The sequence below is a fragment of the Sprattus sprattus genome (assembly GCF_963457725.1).
Source record: "Sprattus sprattus genome assembly, chromosome: 6".
Classification (NCBI taxonomy): Eukaryota; Metazoa; Chordata; class Actinopteri; order Clupeiformes; family Clupeidae; genus Sprattus; species Sprattus sprattus.
Window position 1 is genome coordinate 1,771,697 of NC_137925.1, and position 21,857 is coordinate 1,793,553.

The window sequence follows — 21,857 nt, forward strand, 5'->3', positions numbered from 1 at the left end:
GGAAAAGAGAGAGAAGGTAGACAGACGAAAGAATTCTCTTGTGTCTGCTGTATATCCTGACTTCTCAGGGTCACATAAACACTGAGCTAGCAGGGGAAAGTAACTGTGAGGCACATGGTTCATCATAGGGTAAATACCATTAGTCATGGTAAACCATAAGGCTTACATCGTCAATCCTCTCTGTTTACTGGCTTTGTAAAGTTCTCAGCCAACCTGTCTGCTCGTATATACCTTCCCAAGCACAAGCTGCAAACACACAACATGAAAATCAACAGAGCTGCCAGTTTTAAAAAGCCTCTGTTGCTTTGACCAGTGACACAATAATATTAAGAACACAACACACTGCACTGTAAAGTTGGTAAAAATCATTTTAAAAAGCTCCCGTTCTGGTGCCGTCCTGAAAAAGGGAAGTGAGAAACCCAGCCTGCCTGAGGCTCAGGCACACTTCTGTTTCTGTGAGTGCCCAGGAGGCAAGCAAAACAGCTCCACAATGAAGAATACTCACACACACACACAAACACAGAGCCCTCTGAAGCACTCCTTAAACACGTCATTATACCGGTCTGTGCTCTCCCAGTTTGCTGCAGTACATGGTACTAATTAGCAAAGGTCTGCGGGAGCCCACTGCATCACAGCTGAGTGTCGGTCCTGCATCTGTTTTCCGCAATTACTTCCTGGTTTCTACAGAATGGCATTATGTGCGTAAGAGCAGACTTGTCTTCTTTTCACAGTGGCCTACAATACGCTCTGGGAGGGAGTCATAAAGGACCTCTGGGGTGATTGTGTTTGTCTTGTGATGACAGTAACAAACACAGCACTGTTAAGGGGTGTGGTGTTCCACTGAAAAGGAACGTTATCTACATAGAGTGGAGTTCTTCCAACTCAGTGAGGTCTTTCTTAAAACAGTTCTACTTATTAGACTGTTTTGGGTGTTTAGAACAAAGACAGCAGCTGTCTTTTCCACGTTTATACTCTAGTAGTCCATAATGCACACCAAATATAAATGTGCTGATAGTACAGCACAAGATCCTATGACGGTCCTCAATACATTTCTAAGTGCGGAGCGATTTATTTCCTTTACCTACTCCTGAGTAAGTTCTGTAGAACTACCCTCTACACTAGCATTTCCTGTCTCTCGGAAGGACAACACAAGCGATCCACTTACACTCTGTCACACTGGAACACACACATACAGGCAAACTACACCACACCCTTCCTCTAATGGAGTTTTCTTTCCATAATAAAAAAGGGCTAGCAAGGGACAACTTTAATTGCAGCGAACCAGTCCGATTGTTGTTGCAGAGTTCTTCTTCGAACTATTGTGTAACGTAGTGTGGCATTACTGTAATTGCAAACTCAACTGCCTCTTACGTTACTGTTTCTAAACATTATAGACACAACGTTGAATCAGATCTGCAGGAAATGGGCTGGCTACATATCCAAGTTTGCAAAGTTATTGATAACATATAGCTATCTAACCTTACCAACATCTAACGTAGACACAAACCTCAACTTATAATGTACCATCGCACACAGCAGTTGCAAACTAGCATTCAGCTCATTGCTAACACAACATCGGGTACTATTCCTGACGTTAGCCTCCATACATTCTTAAACCAGCCATAGCCGAGATGGTTAGTAACGTAAACACCGACATTAAAAAAAGCACAGAATAAAAATCACTTGTTAGATTGCAGGTCCAACATCACCGTACCCAAGGCTAACTGATATTTGACGACCCAAGTATTTTATGTTACTAGCAAGCTATGTGTTAGCAAAACAAGCTTGTTAGCTAACTGGTGAGCTTGGTTATTGAACAGTCCCTTCGTAAGTACACTTTGTTGAGCTAGTCAGCTAGCTAGCTAACTTAACAGTAGCACTGTGGTTCACACAATAACACGGTTATCAACACTATCAAACATGAACGTTACATTGCAGTGATCTACCAAAATATATGCAAGCTACCCTACTTCATCTTCTCTTACCATCTTTATTTTAAATCGTGCTTACCTTTCAGATGCTGATTCAGAAAAAGTACTGAGACGGGGCCTGACTCGTTCACGTCAGTTTAACCAGCAAAGCTAAAGTGCTATCCATTCATCAGCTGACAGCCAACAAGCTCGATGAACGGCGACGCCACCTAGCTAATGGGCTAACGCCTCCTTCTACAAAATCGGGCTAATGCTAGCCAACACTGGTGAGCGGGCCAAAGGCTTGTTAACCTAGCGATAGAATTCTAGCGCTTTGCGCTAACGTTAGCTCGCTGGCTAAGTATAGCTAGCAAAAGTAACGTCCGAAATACATGCTATACATTGGATATAATCAAATAACTGACATTTACAGTGTACGTTATAGTTGACAGCGTTAATTGGAAGAAAAAGCCGCGTGGCTGTAGCTAGATAGCTTGTACTTTCTGTTCAATTGTTTTCATTCGGCTCAGTTTTCCGTCCAGGGATTCAGGTCAACCTCTCAGAAACTGCCAACGAATGACACACTGGGCCGTGACGTCACATACTATGCTTTTCTTTCTAAAACACATGTTTACTTTTTACAATAATGCATTGAAAGAATATACCGCTCCACACACATAAATAGTATAGTAAATACTATTTCCCTTGCAGAGGATATAATTGTTATGTTTCCTTAATATTCATAATTTTAATGATAATTGCCCTCCACACAAGCCTTCCCACACAAAGCAAACGACGTTCGCTGCGTCACATCAACCCCGTCAGTGCTGCAAAATTGTAATTATAATATATTCTGTTTAACAAATATTTTTCAATCTTTTACTTGTCGCTCTTTAAAATGTCCTTGTCAGACTACTGTAGACTAGGCACAGTGTGGGCAATTTTATTGAATGTACTTATTCAAAGAAAATAAGCGTGACCAATGTTATTACCAATGGAACACATGTGGTCTGTTCAACACATTAATGGTGGAAACAACTGGGTATTGTTGGTAGTTGAAGCTGTTCATTGTATGGTATTTCCCCATTGGAAACGACTATGTTCTCTTCACGTCCTAAACTTTCAATAAATCACACGAAGTCTGTTTTTCCATCGTGCACGATGCAATTACCTCCACATACTTGTGTGTTGTCTGACATTCGCAATGCGTTGTTCTTTGGTAAATTCAAGCATGGCCTCCGATAATCTTCTTGTTTAGTGCTTGTAACCAGTTCATCAGGAAATTAAAGAAAGCAGGGTACAAATACTTAAAGCGCTTGTGACATTGGTTTGGGTGATGCTTTTCTTTCACTTGAAGGACAGCCATGTCTACTCTGAAGGATTTACCTTAGAAATGAGAATGTATTTTATGCGTGAGTTTATCGCCACCTGGTGGTCATAATACCTGAAGTGCAATTAAAGCCTCTTTCACACACAAATAAAGCAAATCAATTTTAGTTCTTCATCCCTCTTTATTTCAAACAGACAGAGTGTGTCTACATTCACAGTAAAATGGCCACCATAGTGGACCATCAGCAAAACAGATCGACACAAAGTTCTATAACAAATATGCCCTGCCAGCTGGCATTTACACACAAAAAAAGGGGGGGAGGGACAGTCGTGAGTGAACACACAAGGACAGACACACTGAGAAAGCTACACCTCATTTCATATTCTTACATTCACTTCAGGGTCCCTTTCTTTGAACATGTTAAATATAGAAATAAAAGACAAAGGGAACATGAAGATCCATTGCAAAAACTATTAGCATGAAACAATTAGTTATACCCAGAAACTGAATTCAAACTGTACTTTTAATACATTGCACAGAGCTATTTGAGCATCCTATGGAGAAGCTGAAATACCGAAATATACACTGAAGTGTGGTACTTTTATTGCAAGTCACTGCAAGCCAAGCTGAAAGTAAACTATGCAAAAACAATTAATTCACGTAAAATTCCCTTATCATACCAATGTGTTCAAAAACAAAATAAATCAGAGCTGAATCACAGAGTAGTACACTGTGACTAACAAGCTATCGGCTTCGATGATCATTATAATTGACCACCCAAGCACGGATCAGTCTGTTGTCCGTAATGGTACCCACTACAACAACCATCTCAGTGTGGATGGGGCATGGATTATCTTGCAGCTATGGACTTGAAAGTTACAATTTGGGCAACACAAATGGTGGAAAGACAGAAGGGTGTTGATATGCTTGCTAGAGTGCTAGCAGAAAAGCTGACTGTGTCCATTCTGAGGTCACCTTGACGCTGGTAAAGCTACATACGCCGCATCACATGCACAGTATATTTTTCAAGTGCTTCATGCTGTGATTCTACAGGGCTTATGCACGGCCAGAAGAGGCTTTTTTTTTAAGAATTGATTTTGACCTGATAAAAATTACTGCTGGTGTTCGGTGAAATATAATTGTTTTTTGTAAATGGTTAAAGCGTAGAAAAGGTTTCAACACTGCTTGCTCCAGGAGAGAGGGAGTGAAAGATCAAGGGCTGAAGTACAAAGGAGTGAGGTAGTGAGGTACAGTTTAGGTCCATGATTCCCCAAACAAGCCAGTAATCATTTAAAATACAGCCATGAGTTGTGTATTGCTGTAGTGGGCCTTTGGCCAAGTTTTGTTAGATAAATAACACTTTTTTTCAGTTTATATGTATTCTCATTGAAGTGAAGAGTGCCTGAGCTTCTGAAAGGTTCTCTTGCAGCTTGTTGTGACAGTTTTTGCTGAGGCAAGTGCAGCCAATTGTCATGGTAACAGGTGGCATTGTGGGAAGGAAACATGACCTGGTAAGAGTGAGGGCTGAGGTAGGTTAAACTAAGCTTAAACTAACTTTGAAGAAGAACCAGTGTGCTACTAGAAATGTAGCTATAGCTCTCCTCTTCCCTGCAGTTGACCATTTTGTTTGTTCAACAATTTATCACAATTACCAACAAAGCCCATTACCTACAGCAAAGACAGCTTGAAGGACAGTTGCAGGGATCGGCTCAGAACAGGACAGAGTGGATGTGGTAAACATTGACTAAGTGGAGGCAGGTGACCATTTCTTCCCACTTTGCTCACTATGTGGGCTGATGCCTGAAATACGTTACCCTAGTGTTAACAGATTCCTGGAGAAGCAAACTACACTATCCACTTTGCATCACTACGCAAAATGTGACGAGTTGCAGAAATATTACAGTTGATAGGATGAGTCAGTTACACAGAGAATGAAATATCTGAAATTTGAGATGTGAAGGAGTGAAAAGACGGAGTGCGGCTATTTTCATGACCGACGTTCTGTCCTTTAACAGATATAATTGTGGTATTACGAAGAGATTGTGCATGTTTTCTGTGACCGTTAATGGCATAGTCAGCTCTCTTACTGGGGGATGTTTACAGTACAAGTAATTGCATGAAATTGTTGTAATCGTAGGAACCAGGAGAAACCACCAATCAAGACTTCCTGCAGTAAGGGCTGAGGGAGTATAGTTTGGTGTTGGGAGGTTGTGTTAAGGGGGAAAGGCACATCCTTTTTTTTGTCTTCTTCCGGGAGGAGGTCTTCACCATCCAGGGATTAAAGGTCCTTTTAAAAGAGCACATCAGAGAGGACTTCAGCTCTGACATTTATGCAAAAATTCTTAAGTTGAAATCAAGTATTGCACACTAGTCCTGCATTTTCCATTTAATATATTCTGTACATTTTAAAATATATTTTATATTTAGTTTTTCCTATAATTAATATGTGTATAATAACTTATATTTCTATAGTTTATTGTGTATGTTTATTGTTTGCACCAACGTCCCACAAAAAATTCCTGGTAGGTTAAAACCTTTCTGATTCTGATTCTGATCAACGCCTGGAGGACTACACCTGACAAAGGCTTGCACCAGCGTTGATTAAGCCATGTAAAGACTTAAGGCTTGTAAAGAATGTACAAGACCATAACTTTGTTTAATCCTGAATGAGGCGGACCTATTAGGAAAGCCATTTGTAGGGCAAGTATTAATTTCTGGAAGAAATGTATATGTAGATTAAAGCATTTACCTTACAGAACCAATACGATGTTACTGCATTTGAACTCTAAGCAGCCGCCTCTTTTCCTGAGGAAAAAAAAAATGCTTGAAATGAAATACACAATATTGTAAAGACTTAAAATGTAAATAACCTTTGAGGCAAAAGACTTTTCATGCTGTGTGAAATGAACTACGCAAATACTCTCGTCATGCACTAAAGATGTCAGCAGTACATGCAGTATCCACAAAGTTATTTGTGCAAAGCCCCCATGAGTCAGATGAGTGCATGAAGAAAAGGAAGTGAGGTCATATCCATTTCCTCCCATCACTGTCCCTCCCACGAGTTAGTACATAGAGTCGAATTACCTGTTACCTGAACAACTGGTTCGTCATCATCAGGGGCAGGAATGACCCTGCCGGTCAATGCAGACACCCCCAGTACCTTGGGCTTCTTATCGGATTTTGGGGACCCCTCCAGGACCACCATAATGTACTCCCGTTTGGGCTCCGCTGGTGCCGGGGCCTCCTCAACAGCAGCGGGCTCAGGAACGGCCAGCACTGCGGCCACTTCTTCCTCAACCACACTTGCTGCGACCTCCTCAACCACACTTGCTGCTTCTTGCACAACTGGACTTGCTGCAACCTCCTCAACCACACTCGCTACTTCTTCCACAACCAGACTTTCTGCAACCACCTCTGGACTTGCCGGAGACTCTGCTACCTCATCAGCGACGACAGCACCACCATTTTCCACCACAGCCACCTCCTCAGCCACCACTGGGGCAACAGGTGCTTCCTCCACCGCAGGAGCAACCTCTTCAACCACAGCTGGAGCTTCTTCGCTCACTGGTGCCTCCTCCACTGCAGGAGCAGCAGGGGCCTCCTCAACCACCGCTGGCGCTTCTTCGGTCACAGGAGCTTCCTCAACTGCAGGGGCCTCCTCAACCACCGCTGGCGCTTCTTCGGTCACAGGAGCTTCCTCAACTGCAGGGGCCTCCTCAACTGCTGGGGCAGGTGCGGCCTCCTCAACCACAGCTGGAGCTTCTTCTGTCACAGGGGCCTCCTCAACTGCAGGGGCCTCCTCAACCACCGCTGGAGCTTCTTCGGTCACAGGAGCTTCCTCAACTGCAGGGGCCTCCTCAACTGCTGCAGCTTCCTCAACTGCTGGGGCAGGTGCGGCCTCCTCAACCACGGGTGCTGCCTCTACCGCAGCTGGAGCCTCTTCAGCTGCTGCTGGGGCTTCTTCAGGAACGACGGGTGCCTCTTCCTTCACCTCCTCCACAAGGAGAGGCTCCTCCTCTGCAGGGATCACAGGCATGAGCTCCAGTACAGAGGCTGCGGCCAGCTCCGCAGTCTCCACGGGGGCCACAGCGCTCAGTACTGTAGAGAGCGCCTCCATCTGGGTCCCTGCAACACAGAACCCACCAGCTTCCTATCACTCACTCAACACAAAGTTAAACATGAACAGCCGTTGAGGTCATATATCAAATGTAAGTAAAATGATTCAATGATTCAAAAGTTAAAAAAGAAAATGACTTTCATACATTTTCAATTTTTGGAAAACAGGACAACCATACCCATGAAAAGCTCTAAAAACACTCAAAATTGATGTGAAAGTTGCCCTTCATCTACATAACAAATAGTATAAGACAACATAATATAGTACTGTTTTGGTGACTGAGGGAAACATTTTAAATGGTGGTATTTCACACTACAGAGTTTACCTTCTCATGTGCTTGTGAAATAGAAAACATGCAAGAAGGGGTAGAAAGTGTAAAGAAGTGCTTACATGGTTAAGTAACCAAGAGTGGTGTGTTGTGACGCAAAAAGAACAACTGCAAAAGGTGATTGGTTTTTACCTTTTCAAAAGTTGCATCCCAACTAAAAACACTTTTAAACATTTAGTGCAGATTTAAAAATGTAACCATTCTTTCCTTTTACATTGCCATTTGTAAACATGCCTAACAGAAAATTGGACACATTCAAGTCCCCCCTCCATATACTCAAACAAGAGTAAAGTTATCGCTAGTGACTGAGAAGCAACTAAAAGGAACAGCTAGTGGTTGGGAAGGAACATATGTGGTGGGTCAGGCAATGCTAAGGTTTACAAGTTAGGGTGGTTCAGGACTTGCATGGAAAGTGCTTGATACTATAGATGCTACCACTAAGGCAAAATATGGAATAAGCTATGAACTAGGGAGAGGGAAGTGCACTAAATGGACAATATGAAGTGTAGGAATCTATAATATAGTCGTGTGACTAGGAAATGAACCTGTTGTTCCTGCATGTGACACAGATCAAATACAAATGTACGGAGGGAACATTGTTGAAAACATATGCAGATTTGTGACCCAGGCCTTCCTGCCAAATATCAAAGAAATGCTCACACTAGAAAAATCACACACACAAAAACACATTCAAAATCATGCATACAAATGTGTAGAGGCGACGATAGACTTGAAAGCACGGTAGGTTATATCCGATGATATAACACTTGCTCAAATCATTAAATGTATGAGTATGATTAGTGTTATATTTGCAGTAAACCACTTTAACTTCAAAATTAAAGGAAATAAAGGATTAAAAAAACGCATCTTGTTAACTTTGATGGACACATCAGTGTTGGCAGAGGAAAACCCAATCAGGAGAAATTAAACACGGAAGATATGTTTTGGAGTTCTCAATACTTTTATTTAACGGCTTGAAATTCCCTTGTCCAGTTTAATTCATTACACTACGGCTTGATCCAGTTAAAATGAGCAGTTTATAAGGAGCACACAATAGTTAAGCTACTAGCTTTTGTGTCAAAAAAACAAACAAAGAAAAAAAACAACTAGAGTTCCTCGGAATTCCAAACAGTAAAGAGGTATCAGAAATGAATGATGAATACCACAGGGTTACAGTAGCACAGCCTTCACGTCTTATTTGGAATTAAAGGTCAGCCAATTTGGAGCTGCAGTAATAGACTTCAGTTGGAACCTTTACATTGGCGTGTGGCAACTCAGTGATATCTGGCAGAAGAGCACAAGTTTTAAAATAAAAAGTAGGAAAAAAAACACATCACTAAGAATTCCCAAAGAAGCATAATCAATTGTTGGTGGTTACAATACACACACACACACACACACACACGTGAAGAGAGAGAAGAAAGTTACTGAAGATAAAACCAAATGAGTTCTCTTGACAAGTTTGTGTTTCGGAGAGCAGCCTTGATCCTTGCAATAGACATAAGGCAAGTCACAGGTGAAAGGTCATAGCAAGGCGGGCTTTGTGAGAGTTCGTAAACAGAGTGAGGTTTAGTGGCGTGTCAGTGTGAGCAGAAAAAAAAAACAGAAAGACAGGGACAGGAGAGGAGAGGGTGAATCAGAAGAAAAGGGCAGGAGGGTCTGATCCGTTTTCTGCATTGGTCAGAAAAAGAACTGGCGCAATCTTCACCAAAAACACTGCCTTCAGAGAGTGGCAGAGTGGCTTGTCTCGTGCTGATGATATCACGGGCACATTGGAACACAGATGTGATTTTGACATGTTCATTCAGACACCTTCTCTGCTGGCAAGGGAATCCAGTTCTAGCCGTCTATGAAGACACCTGTAAAAGCCTCTCGTACTCTTCACGCCCCTTTGCAGACTTCATATTATATATATATTCACAACTTGGCCATTACAGTGCCTGATCATAGACAACCCAAGCAAGAACCCAAAAATCTATACAACACACACGAGGCATCTACACTGAAGAAAGAAAATTAGAGCAGTCGAAAAATAAAGAATAATCTACTCTTATGCTCACAGGCATACATTATGTTCTCTGAAATACACAACTTTTATGTCCAAATAAATATTATCTACACAAAGTGGTTTGATCTTGGGGAACAGCGAATCTAGTGGTATTGAGGCAATGGAGTTGTGCAGCACAGGATCACTATGAAGTGGTTTATGAGAGGAATGTCTCCCTGGTACAGAGCATTATTGCATGTGTGGATATAAGGGGAAACTGTAGTCTAGACTATCCCTAACTGACACAAGGTTCGATATGTAGGGTTAGGTTTACTCTTCACCTTGGTATTGAAACGGCAGTGTGTGTGCATAAATCTGTTTCTGTGTATGATGCATTAGAGTTGGGAATGGGAAGCAGGGAGCCTCTAGCTGCAGTGGGTGTGTCTTGTATGTTCCCTGTGAGTGTGTGTGTGTGTGTGTGTGTGTGTGTTTGTGCGTGGGTACCCTAAGGCCTAATCGGCCTCTGACCCGGTCTCCTCGGAGCTGGCCGTACCGTTGCTCTCAGCTGCCGCAGGCTCCTCCTCCATGGCCTCTGCCAGAGCCTCCTCCACTGTCTCAGGCGCTGCCACAGCCTCTGCTGCTGCCTCCACCTCCTGTGCCACCTGCTCCACCTCTTCTGCGACCGCGGCCACCTCCTCTGCTGCCTCGACGACCGCCTCTGCGACCTCTGCGATGACTTCGGCAGCCTCAGCAACAGCTTCAGCGACCGCCTCCACTGCGGTCTCTACGGGCCCTGCCGCCTCCTCCTCTTCAGCAGCCACGGGCTCCGCAGCGACCTCAGCCTCAGCAGCGACCTCAGCCTCAGCAGCTTCGGGCTCCGCAGCGACCTCAGCCTCAGCCTCAGCAGCAGGTTCGGCTTCTTCCGCCACGGCGGCGACCTCATCTCCGGCCTCTGCCTCCACAGCTCCGTCCTCCTCTGCTGCCTCCACAGCCTCCTCCTCCGCTGCCTCCTCTCCTCCCTCAGCTGCCTCCTCTCCTCCCTCCGCTGCCTCCTCATCCTCAGCAGCCTCCTCTTCACCCTCACCTGGTCAAACGAGAAGAGAAGAGCGAGGGGAGAAGGGCACAGACGGGGAGTACAGGAAAGAAAGAGAAAATAAGTATTTTTTCCAGTGAAGCGCACACACACACACACACACAAGCACTTACCTCGATTGCCCTAACATGACATGAGGTGCATAGTCCCATTGTCAGCTGATGCATATCTCCTGCTCATGATGACTGCTTAAAAAGCTGGCATGGACTAGCTGATCTGCTTCAGTGATTGTTCCAGGTCTCGAGACATGTGCCTTTTGTTTATATATATAGATGGGTTTCTATCCCAACACATTACATGGACTAGCATCTCTTCCACACATCATTCCATACACTCACACACAGTCACAATTTTTCTTACCAGCCGTCTCTTTTGGAAAGAACAATGCAAAACCAAAACCAAACCACCACCACCACCACCAAACATCCCACTGCAAGTTGCATGCAAACCCAAGAGGGAGGGAGAGGGTAAGAGAGGAGTGAGAAGGGCAAGGAGGAAGAGAGGGGAGGAAGGGAAATATAAAAAGATGGCAGAGCCTTACCATCTGTTCAAAGTTATCAGTACCAGCGGGTCTGGAAAGTAATAGACAAACAACCCAGGTACTTCGTTGCGCTTGTTTGTTTATTGCGTTATACCCAGAAAAAAAAAAGGCTTCTGGACATTGTGTGACCATAAATCCATTCCATTTCGATTACAATGTCCGATTCTTATGTAAGTCAATACGTTTAAAGTCAATAAATAAAGTCAAACACACTATTTTCAATCATGTAATTTTACTTGTAGGTCCTCTGAGCAGGACTCTGAGACATTAGCAGTAGCAGTAGCAGTAGCAGGGGTGATTTTCATCCATATAGTCCTGACTCTTGACTATTGGGCCAAGGTTCTCTGCAGCCCAGTATAAGTTAAAGCGCTGGAAAGAGTCAAAACAGAGACATAGTTAGCAATACTTTTCTTTTAAAAGAGCTTTGGATAGAAATGAACATCTTTCACTTAAGGTTAGTCAAATACAAAAAAAGGCTCATCACGCATCCTGATTGTGTGTGCTAAACACATCAGAACGCAGTGTTGCGGTCATTGTCTTGTTTTTTTTTTTTTGTCGAAGAATTTTTCTTGTTTACGTGTTTGTGTGGACTTTTTGAAAGCGATTCGACAACCGGATGGTTTGGGGGAAGACAGGAAGAGAGTCAGAAAAGGCAGGAGAGATTGAGTGAATATGGGGAATTGATAGGTTTGAAGAGTGGATAATTGAACGAGGAGCGTCCAATAGGAAGGCAAACCCTGTTCTGATCAACAGGTTATCTAGGTTGTTGGGATCAGACTTGGAAAAGTTGGGTGTGATCTACATGCAATTTGGGGTTCAAACACAAAAAAGTTCAATTCCAAAGTACAAATATATGTTATGTTATTCACATATATAGTGCAAATTAGTGAAGCACATCAAATAATACTGTCCTTAATTGCAAAGTAACTTCTTCCCTTCAAACTACTTCTGCTCCACAGGTTTAAAAGATTAATCATTTCTTTCTTTAGAGCGGTTTTATGGGCTCTTGATGGTCAGAACAGGGCAACCATTGTGCTCAAGTGTGTGAAATAGAAGGTCGTGTTCAATGGTGATCAGCCAAAGAGGCTTCAGGACCTCCAAAATGGGGACCCTCTTCATAGTAGGGCTGGCTACTCACAGGGCTTTAGATGAGCAGACCCAATTGTCAAAGATAGCCCAGAGGCAGAAGGACTTTAAGAGCCATTTGTCTACCAGCTTAAAGCTAATAAAGTTGATGGGCCCCCATGTTGTGGATCTGAATGTCCCTACTTTGACACTTGGGAAATATTATTTAGAAAAACGTTGTTTCGTTTTTTTTTTTTTAAAGCTATACAGATAAACCCCCAAAGTGATCAAACCACCCCAAAAGATGTTAAAGTGTCCGATCAGTGAATGAGTACTTATACAGACATCAAATCCATGCAAAGGTTCATCCTCGCAACCCATGTTTCATAATCATTGTGCTTGATTAAAGTGGTTAGAAGAAAATGTGATGGTTTGAGCTTTCGGTACACAAAGGAACTCACCCTCCTCATCCTCCTCCCCTCCTAAAGAAAAAAGAGAAACAGGGAATGTTTCACTAAAGTGAAACTTCAGAAAACCTCAAACTACTTTAGTGGATGGCCATGCATGGAACCTGCTCTGAATGAAACCTGTGTGTGAGTGTGTGTGTGTGTGAGTGTGTGTGTGTGGGGGGGAGGACTTAGCTGACTTGGACAAGCTTGTTGTTCTGGAGCGGAAGAGGCCTTGGCAGCGGCCGGTACGGGACAATCATGTGTGACATTCCTGGTGGTGACAGCTGACTGGCCAAATCGCCACTGACTCAGAGAGATTACATCCCAGAGGGGGGGGGGGGGCCTCATTGGCGGAGACTCTCTCAAAAGTCTCATCTCTCAGTGTGTACATAAGTACCCACACCTGCTAAAAACAGATGGTCCCTCTGTTGTAGGGTGAGTGAGAGTGTGTGTTTATGTTTTAAGAGAGTAAGAGTGAGCGAGAGTGTGTGAGCTAGAGAGAGCGTGAGAGAGGGATAAAGAAAGAAAGTGCATGAGAGAACAAAAGAGAAAGTTATAGGTAAGAGAGAAAACACAGGGATGACAGAGAGAGGTGTTCAAGACGGATACAACAGGTAGAGCAAGAAAGACACTTGTGTCATTTCCTACTGTGCTGCAAAAACAGACCAAAAAACAAGACTGTGCTGTGTGTGCAGGGCAAAGGAGAATGCAGGTCAATGCGCAATAAGTGTGTAGGTAGGACTACACAAACCTTTCGTTTGTGAGTAGGACCGCACGCATTCAGCCTGGATCTCGGAGCATGAGTGTGACAATACGTGTGCACAGTAAGAGTAACTTGCGGTCATGGATTGGGGCATGTCCAAAACATACAGAAATACCTGTAAGCACAGGATTATCAGGCATGTCAGCCTTCCTGCTTCTCAGAATCCCACCTAGCTACCTAGTCCATGCCCTGCGTGGCTCCTCCTAACCACCAATGATGTGCTAGTCAGCTTAGCATGGCACGGTGAGCTAACCCAACTGGTGACCTGACAAAAAAGAAGTCATGAGCCATCCAATAAAGCATTTTGGGAAGCAACCTGACAAGGCCTCTCCTCCTAACCACCAATGATGTGCTAGTCAGCTTAGCATGGCACGGTGAGCTAACCGGACTGGTGACCTGACAAAAAAGAAGTCATGAGCCATCCAATAAAGCATTTTGGGAAGCAACCTGACAAGGCCTCTCCTCCTAACCACCAATGATGTGCTAGTCAGCTTAGCATGGCACGGTGAGCTAACCGGACTGGTGACCTGACAAAAAAGAAGTCATGAGCCATCCAATAAAGCATTTTGGGAAGCAACCTGACAAGGCCTCTTCTTAAACTGCAACAGCCCTTAAGGTGCTTGACTAAGTGTGCCAAGTAATATGGCCATGGGGAAAACAGGGCTAAAGGTAAACAGGGGACAGGACTTACTCTTGGGTGGCCATGGTTTAGGCTTCCACTCATCCTTGGGACGGGATTGGATGTCGGTTACGCGGTCCATAAACCTGGCATGGTCCGAGGTCACAGTTGAGTAGGTCTACATGGATGGAAGAGATATTGAACTCACAGGCTAGTGTGTGCACAAATCTATGAAAATGAGGACGCTTGGCACCTGATACATATGGGGGTTTAATAAGGAAAGGTGACGTGAGAAAAGCACATTGAACAGAAGAGTGTTTACTCACGTAGGCGACCGAAGCAGCAAGAGCACCACCGCACAGCAGAAAGTAAGCGATGTTTTCGCCGGAGCCACCAGGGACTGATGACATGGTCCTTCGAGAGACCACTATGAGTGTGTAAGGAAGGGTGGGAGAGAGAGAGAGAGAGGAGAGAATCAAGAACAAAACTAGATCGGAATGCTGTTACAGTGGTGAGCAAGAGCATGTGTGTACACACACACACACACACACACACACACACACACACACACACACACACACACACACACACCACAGACCACAGACCACACAGTCAGATGGTTATCACCATAAACTAATAAACATGAGGAATGACCGCACAGCTACAATGTTGTCACCTTCTAAAAAGCCAGTGCCGAGTAGGAAGAAAAGTCACTAAACATCATCATTAATAAACAAATAACAGCAGTATGTGTAACAATGACAGCTACAGAAGCATAACAAAGCATAGTGACATGATGGAGAGCTTTATAAGAAAATTGCAAAGAACACCCTAGGTGTTAATGTTGCGAGGATGGGTGTTGACCTTTTGCCTTAATAATAAATAGATTAACCCATCTCATTCCCCTCTTATATCGACCACCCTAAAACAAGCCCTCCTCTATTACCTGAGCCCCTGTTGACTTTAAAAAGATTGGCACAGGAATCAATCCGCAGGTGCCAAGATTATGCAGACTACTGATCCAAAATGGACAAGTAGGGATGTGTCTGAGAGGCTTTCCCCCCTGCAGGGGATACAAGATCCGGCCTGATTGGATTGGTAGAGCCAGGTTTAGGTGTCCAGAAATATGCCTGTTAGAGCTTGTTTGGTCTTCCAGACACATCCCAATGAAACTCTTCTGAGAGAGAACTTACTAAATGAAACTATTAGTAAGAAAATTTAACTAATGCTTGAGTGGGGACTGTTTAATTTAATCATAACCTTGATAGGAATAATGTTACCCCTTATTTTGCAAAATGAGACAACGATAAACCCATGCGGTGTTGGTGATTCACTGATTAACTTAACACCAATTGGATGAATCAGACCAATCTTAACAGGAACATCTTAACCTTTACACATTAACTTGTAAAGCAAGCCACATGTAAGGATCCATGTTCAAAAGCGGCCCTCTCCGCTGGCTCTCTGGCTGAAGCAATCACCACATCAGGGGTCGACGCTTGGGCCAATGCCTTGTTTACTCCACTTCGCCGAGTGACAATAGTGTCCTCTTGCCAGACAGAAACGACTTACTCTTACAAGCCTCCGATTTCTCCAACCAGGAGTGAGTATGCAAAACTGTAATGAGGTGCAGACATTTTCAAGTGTTTGGTGCACAGTGTGCTTCACGCATAAGCCAACCAAACCTTCACAGGGGCAGTGTATAGTATCCATCAGATGTAATGCTTTACATTAACAGTAACTTCAGTCAAAACAAGGACCTTGCTAAAAATGTGCCTTCAATTTGGACTGGATCATTAGGAGAAATTGACTTAAAAACCTTCATAACGGCTTTCCCCAATCATCTGCTATGAGTAAAGCTTTAGCGTTCTCCCATATTCTCACAATGTTAATCCTGTCACTCTGTCCTGCAGCGCTAAATGGGCTGTAGACACTACAGTGTTATTTATACCAGCTAATCTGCTAATCTGTCTCAGGAGTCAAAGGGTAGCTACTTATGAGTAAGAGAGAGGGGCAGGGAGGGAGAACGAATATGTGAGTGGAGGGGTGTGTTTGTGTGTGTGTGGACTTGCTGTGTCAGTGGATTAAACCGTGACTGTCATGGTCGCAGGGATGACTTGGAACCTCTTGCGTGCAGGTATTGACACGCAGACAACTGGACAGGCTGTATGTGTGTGACCAAATTGATCTGATGGAAATTAGGGAAGACAGAGCCTGTGGCGAGGTCAGCATTATCTTGTCCTTCTGTCTGTAGTGCAGTCCTGCCAGGCTGTGCAGTGTGGGGCTGGTCACGCATGCAAAACATAATCAACTGAACCCAGATAGCAGCTGATGGAAATCATTCTGGCCTTGACCTGGGACAGACCAATGCTACCTCAGGGCCAGTAATGCAATGGCACATCATGTTCGTTATATATTCTGGCAAATGTAATTGCGAGTTGTGGACACACTTGTTGTGAGGATTGCTCAACAGACAGGGAGGTCTAAGGGGCAGCATAAGGTACCTCATGTACTCTTTTCTTGGTATTGGGTGTCTTGGTTAAACATAGACATAGTGTAGCCTGTTTTTTAGTTTATTTTAAGATCAAAGCCTCTTATTTAAGAGACAAAACGTTAGAAGGTGCACACACATCAATGTCACACAACAAATTCATGTTTTCCTTTAACACGCACATTTTCTAGCCACTTTTGTGCATCTGTTCGAATCCTTCAAATGCTCGAATCATGTCGTCATCCCCGTTTAGGCTACTGCAGTGTCTGACACTAAGGATAAAGAATGTAATCCGTGTTTAGAACGACAGAGCTGTAATGCTTTAGCGTGGCTCTCACTAATTCAGCCATTTTCTAGTTTTGCAACCTCATGAGCGCGGCACACGCAAGCGCACACGGCCCATAGGCTACAACTCTGGGTCGCGCGTGCCCTGAACACCCTCAACCTATACATCGAGCTCAACGTCACACGGGTATACCACGTGAGCCTCTGCACGAACCATATTTCCATGGCACCCTTGATCTAATGAAGGTCACATATCATAAGTGTTTAAAAAGTTAATCTTCTGAGGAAGGCATTTTTAAAACTACCACCACACAAAATAATGTAACAGCTTTCGTAAGAGACCAAACCATCTGAGTCATCTCACAAATATGGGTAAAATGTAATGCATCGAAGTTTGTCTTGTGCTACACAGTAGCAGACCTAGCAAAGATAAACAGTTGTTGTTATTATTGGAACCTATATTTTGGGCATACTGTCCTACAAATTGCTCAAAAAAGGCTCTCTACGCATGTATATACATTGTTAGTGTTAGTTAGGCTATCAACACTTGACCAGATCTGGCTACAAATTGTCACTTGTTCAACAGTATGCCACGTTTCGTCGAAATGATTGCGTAATATTTCAGGTACTCTGTTGGTAAAGAAATAAATAATCTCACTGCAGCATCACGAAAAATCTCTTCTGACCTTCATCTTCCCCCTAACGCCAAACGGGTGCCATCTTTCCAAAATAGCTTTGCTCTCAGAAGCCATGGAACAATGTCGATCGCCCAGACTCACAAAGCACATCGTGTCCCTTCAACGTTTCACCAAAGAATAGCTCTTTCACCATTTTCCAATTAAAGAAGGGGGTTGGGTCTTACCAATTCATTTCAGATTACTAAATGACAACTTCAGAATCCTAAACGTTCCTCTGAAGCATGTTAAAATGGATATAACTAACAAAGTGCATTACACTTACCATTTCTGTTAAGGTGAGAGAAGGGTGAATTTATGAGAAAATGCCGAGCCATAGGCCCACATCTCTGCAAAGCTGCCCGACACAGAGACATTTTGCCCTACGATATCCAGCAGCTACGGGTATGCGGCGTGAGTGCGCGCTGTGAAGTCTCGCTGACTTGACTGAGGCAGCGGTGTGGTGGATGGATTGCGAGGGAGGGGATGGGCAGAGGAAGTCGTGTTTAAAATCTCAACTCTGTTGCTTTATGACGTACGCCCTCCAGTTAAGACTTCCTACCTTGACGTCACTCAGCTATAGGCGAAGTTAAAAAAAAGGTGGCTAGTTGTAAATTATATGAGCATTAACAAACCATTTAGCTTTCAAAGATATCGTTTTTATCTTCAGTGCGTTAATTGAAAGTAAACAAAGGAAAACGCCTAGGCTTTTTGTAACCACAGAAACAGAACGGTTGTTGTAGCAGTCTTGACATAATCTTACAGCCCATGTATTCGCCAATGAGATCAATCAGAATCAGAATTAATACATCATTAGGCTAATAAGTATCCCACTGGGTGAGTATCTCGACTTTTATGGACTACTGCAATCAAAGCTATGTAATAAATGAATAAAATGAGTTCATCACAGTCATCCTTGACGGGTTATTAAATAAATAGATATAGATAGATGGATACTTTATTGATCCCGAAATAGTCAAGTTATATAATCCAGGATTGTTATGTAATTTGTAAATTGCTGCTTTACGGCATGACGTGGGCCTTAGTTCAAGTGGAAAACTGAATACTCTCACACAGTTCAAAGTTCTGATGCAGGTGTTTACTACATGTAATGTATATACTATTGATTGTTATGCTTCTGTTTTTATATTTGATTTTTGTGTGCGATATAATTGTTTTGTTTCGGTTTTCTATTTGCTTTGAGTAACAATTCCTATTGTATTATGATTTAATTGTCCAACCCTTTCGTCAACTTGAGTTGTTTTTAAATGTAGTTTACAAATAACTTGACTTGACTACGTGGCTATGCAGAGCGACTCCCTCACAACCACCACTCAAATGATACTGGCATGAATAATTTCATGGAAAACTACATAACATTCATATTTGGCCATATTAAACAAATCTGATGCCATGTGTTTCCTGCTGATCATTGTGCATTTCCATTGCAAGCTCAGAACTACGAGAAGGAATACTTCAGAGTGGATTTAATGCAGTCATAATTAACATTTCTAACCTTCTTTGAGAAATAATTCCCTCCACAATATTACAAATAGACAAAATGCATATTAATACATTAATATCTTTATTACACAATTTGATTTACAGTCATTCATATTTTCACATCATCGCAATACACAGTTCAGGGTAAGGTCCACTCAGGAGTCCACCAAAAACATGGAACACTTTGATCAACCAGGTGTTCCCATAGCATGTGCTGTTGACAGAGAAAGAAAGAAAAAAGGGTAAATATAAATATTGTCCATTTACGCTTTTGCTCAGCATAGGACTAACGATTCCATTGAATTGAATAATACGTTAAATTGATGAAGTCATTTTATGGAATGTGGGAGTTGTTAAATATGAAAGGCAAATCAAAACACTGCCAGCCAAAGTACAGCCTATTTCACAATTTAAGTCCTGTAACTGTTTTTCTCTGTATTTCTTCAAATATCAACCATACAAGCTTAATTGAATAAATAAGGCCAAAGACACCAATTTCTTTTCCATGCTATTCCGTTTAAAGTTCTGGTGTCTGGGTGGTAAAACATAATGAGTTTACAATGGACTAGCTCGCCATCCAGTCCATACTACATCTAACCATCCCACATTTACTCAGCAAGCCAAGAAAGCTTTTAAAACCCTAAATTCAATTCACAATCCGTCTTATTCTCCTCACATGTCAGCAGCTATGAATTTAGTATCGAGCAGGTTTAAAAAAAAAAAAAAAAATCACTCTCAAGAACTTCAGACTTGGAGATGACACAGAAATAAAGCAATCAAATAAACCACAAACAACAACAACAAAAACTCATGAAGTGCCTGCACAAGGGGAAGGACTCTGAGGACTGCTTTGAAGCCAGGTGTTATATTCATTTTTCTTCTCAAACAGCTAAGTTCTGCAAGTATTACTGTGTCTACTACAGTTAACAAAGTAATGCTGCAATCATAGATACTCTTATCTATGGTCATTTTAGGGTGCTATATGATGTGGAATTATGCAAATGTTGTACTTCCCCCAATCAAGACAGGTTGGTGGCCAATCCAGAAAAGGACCGATCAGTCAATGATGCATCCAAGTCGATGCAATGTATGTACAAGTGGCCAGTTCTAAATCAGATTATGGCTAATTGAAGACTTACATTTACAGGACAGATCATTCTATTCCATGGAAAGCTTTGTGCTCCCGCACATCCGCACTGTGCTGTCTCAAAAGCTGGAAGAGAGAGAGCAGGAAAGTAAGTTCACCAGCACCATCTTAGGCAGTGGTAATGATAAACTTATGTGAATTTTTCTTTTAATTTTGTAATTTAATACATTGTTTAGAATTGGTGTATCGTTACCATGCCCCAGAGGACTCCAGAGGTTGCAAATGCAAGCCCCACTCGAAACCAGTTGGGATTCGCTGTGTCCCGCTTAGAGGCAGTAAAGGCAGATCTGGTAGCAGCTGCAATAGATAAGTTATACTTCATTTCAGTTCATTTTCATCCTCCGACTTTCAACAGTGTTGTCTCTCAGGTCTGCACATTCTCTCTCTTAACACAAATGACTGGCAATGTACATTTTTGCCAACTAAAGAGCACGTCCCGACTTAACCAGCATAGTAACTAAGTTGCAACGTCCAAGAAGTGGGTTATAACATTCAACAAACACTTCCTATAGAAATTATCCGAAGAGAGGCATCAACACTCGTTGTCTGAGATTTTACTCTCTTATTAACCAACAGGTAACTAACATCTAGTTAGGTGAATGTATCTACCACTTCGGCGAACGCTAATATGTTTCAACGCAAAGAGGTAGCTAGCTGTCTAACGTTAGTCTGCCTTTGCAACCTGACCCATTAGCTAGTATTTTCTCCGTGTTAGCTGGGTTCATAAGGTGTGGCCCTTAAACAAAGTAAAGAAACAGATGCACTATGATCAGTGTTCTACACGTTATCAAATATTAAGTCACCCTTTAGAGTTGGAAGAGATTTGCTGGGCAACTGTTAGCTAGCGAACTGTCAGTGCTAAGCTAAGGTCAGGCGCTAGGACAACATACATAATGTTAACAGTCTACAGCTTTGCTATTCATTTAGTGAAGTTCTTTCTTGAGCTGTAACCAACATTAAAACAAATTCACCACAGTTGAGCATCTTTACTTACTCCTACTGACTGTTGCCGTTCGCAGTAATAGCCGATTCAAAGACATGTCCACACTTTACAAGGACTCACTAAAACGGCGTTGCTCGATTCCTCTACAATCGATTCTACTCACTGGTATTAGAGACCTAATGAACTCAGAGCAACCGATGGTGAAACAAGAGAGGTGTTTTAAAATGCCGTTCATAAATATGGACGTCCTAACTCCCTCCGTTTATACACAGCCTTGAGATGCTATAACCCCTCATGCCTTTAAAACAGTGTCACTTAATTTCTCCTTCCACAATTTTATATAAGGCCAACAACGATGTATTTCCTAAACCAAACACAAATTGACATCACTTCAGCATTTACAACAGAGAGGTTATAATGAGTTCCCCGTCCATTGTTAGTTAGATAACCCGCCACTGTACCGGTGGTATATCGTTTTTCTGAAGGTGCAGTTTGAGAGCATCACCCTTCTAACTACAGTCTGTTACTTAACTTAATATCAATAGATCTATCTTGATTTAGCCTACCACTAAGCGCACAGGCTCCGGTATTGTGAAGTTAGATTAAAAGGGA

General features: G+C 42.7%; 2 protein-coding genes across 2 annotated transcripts in view; both read right to left on the bottom strand.

The window, feature by feature from the left end:
• Window positions 1-2,447, bottom strand: part of elf2a (E74-like factor 2a (ets domain transcription factor)) — a 13,172-nt gene extending 10,725 nt beyond the window's left edge. The window contains exon 1 of the mRNA XM_080840485.1: window positions 2,011-2,447. The gene's annotated coding sequence lies outside the window, so the exon portion shown is untranslated. The remainder of the gene's footprint in view (window positions 1-2,010) is intronic.
• Window positions 2,448-3,455: 1,008 nt separating this feature from the next.
• On the bottom strand, window positions 3,456-18,117 carry mgarpa (mitochondria localized glutamic acid rich protein a). The gene is made up of 8 exons (XM_080840257.1): window positions 17,939-18,117; window positions 14,529-14,629; window positions 14,275-14,380; window positions 12,833-12,853; window positions 10,226-10,756; window positions 6,332-7,365; window positions 5,990-6,045; window positions 3,456-5,527 (listed from the first exon to the last, which is right to left on the bottom strand). The coding sequence occupies exons 1-7, from the start codon at window positions 18,027-18,029 to the stop codon at window positions 6,010-6,012; spliced, it is 1,920 nt and encodes a 639-aa protein (XP_080696383.1). The 5' UTR covers window positions 18,030-18,117; the 3' UTR covers window positions 3,456-5,527; window positions 5,990-6,009.
• Between the last annotated feature and the right edge of the window lie 3,740 nt (window positions 18,118-21,857).

What these genes read in the sequence shown, in the direction of transcription:
- mgarpa (XM_080840257.1), bottom strand. Translation starts at nt 18,029, where the DNA reads ATGTCTCTGTGTCGGGCAGCTTTGCAGAGATGTGGGCCTATGGCTCGG. An exon ending in TAAACCATGGCCACCCAAGA is followed by an intron (nt 12,854 to 14,274) that starts GTAAGTCCTGTC and finishes TTTTTTCTTTAG; the next exon opens with GAGGGGAGGAGGATGAGGAG. An exon ending in ATGACGAACCAGTTGTTCAG is followed by an intron (nt 6,046 to 6,331) that starts GTAACAGGTAAT and finishes TTTTTTCCTCAG; the next exon opens with GAAAAGAGGCGGCTGCTTAG.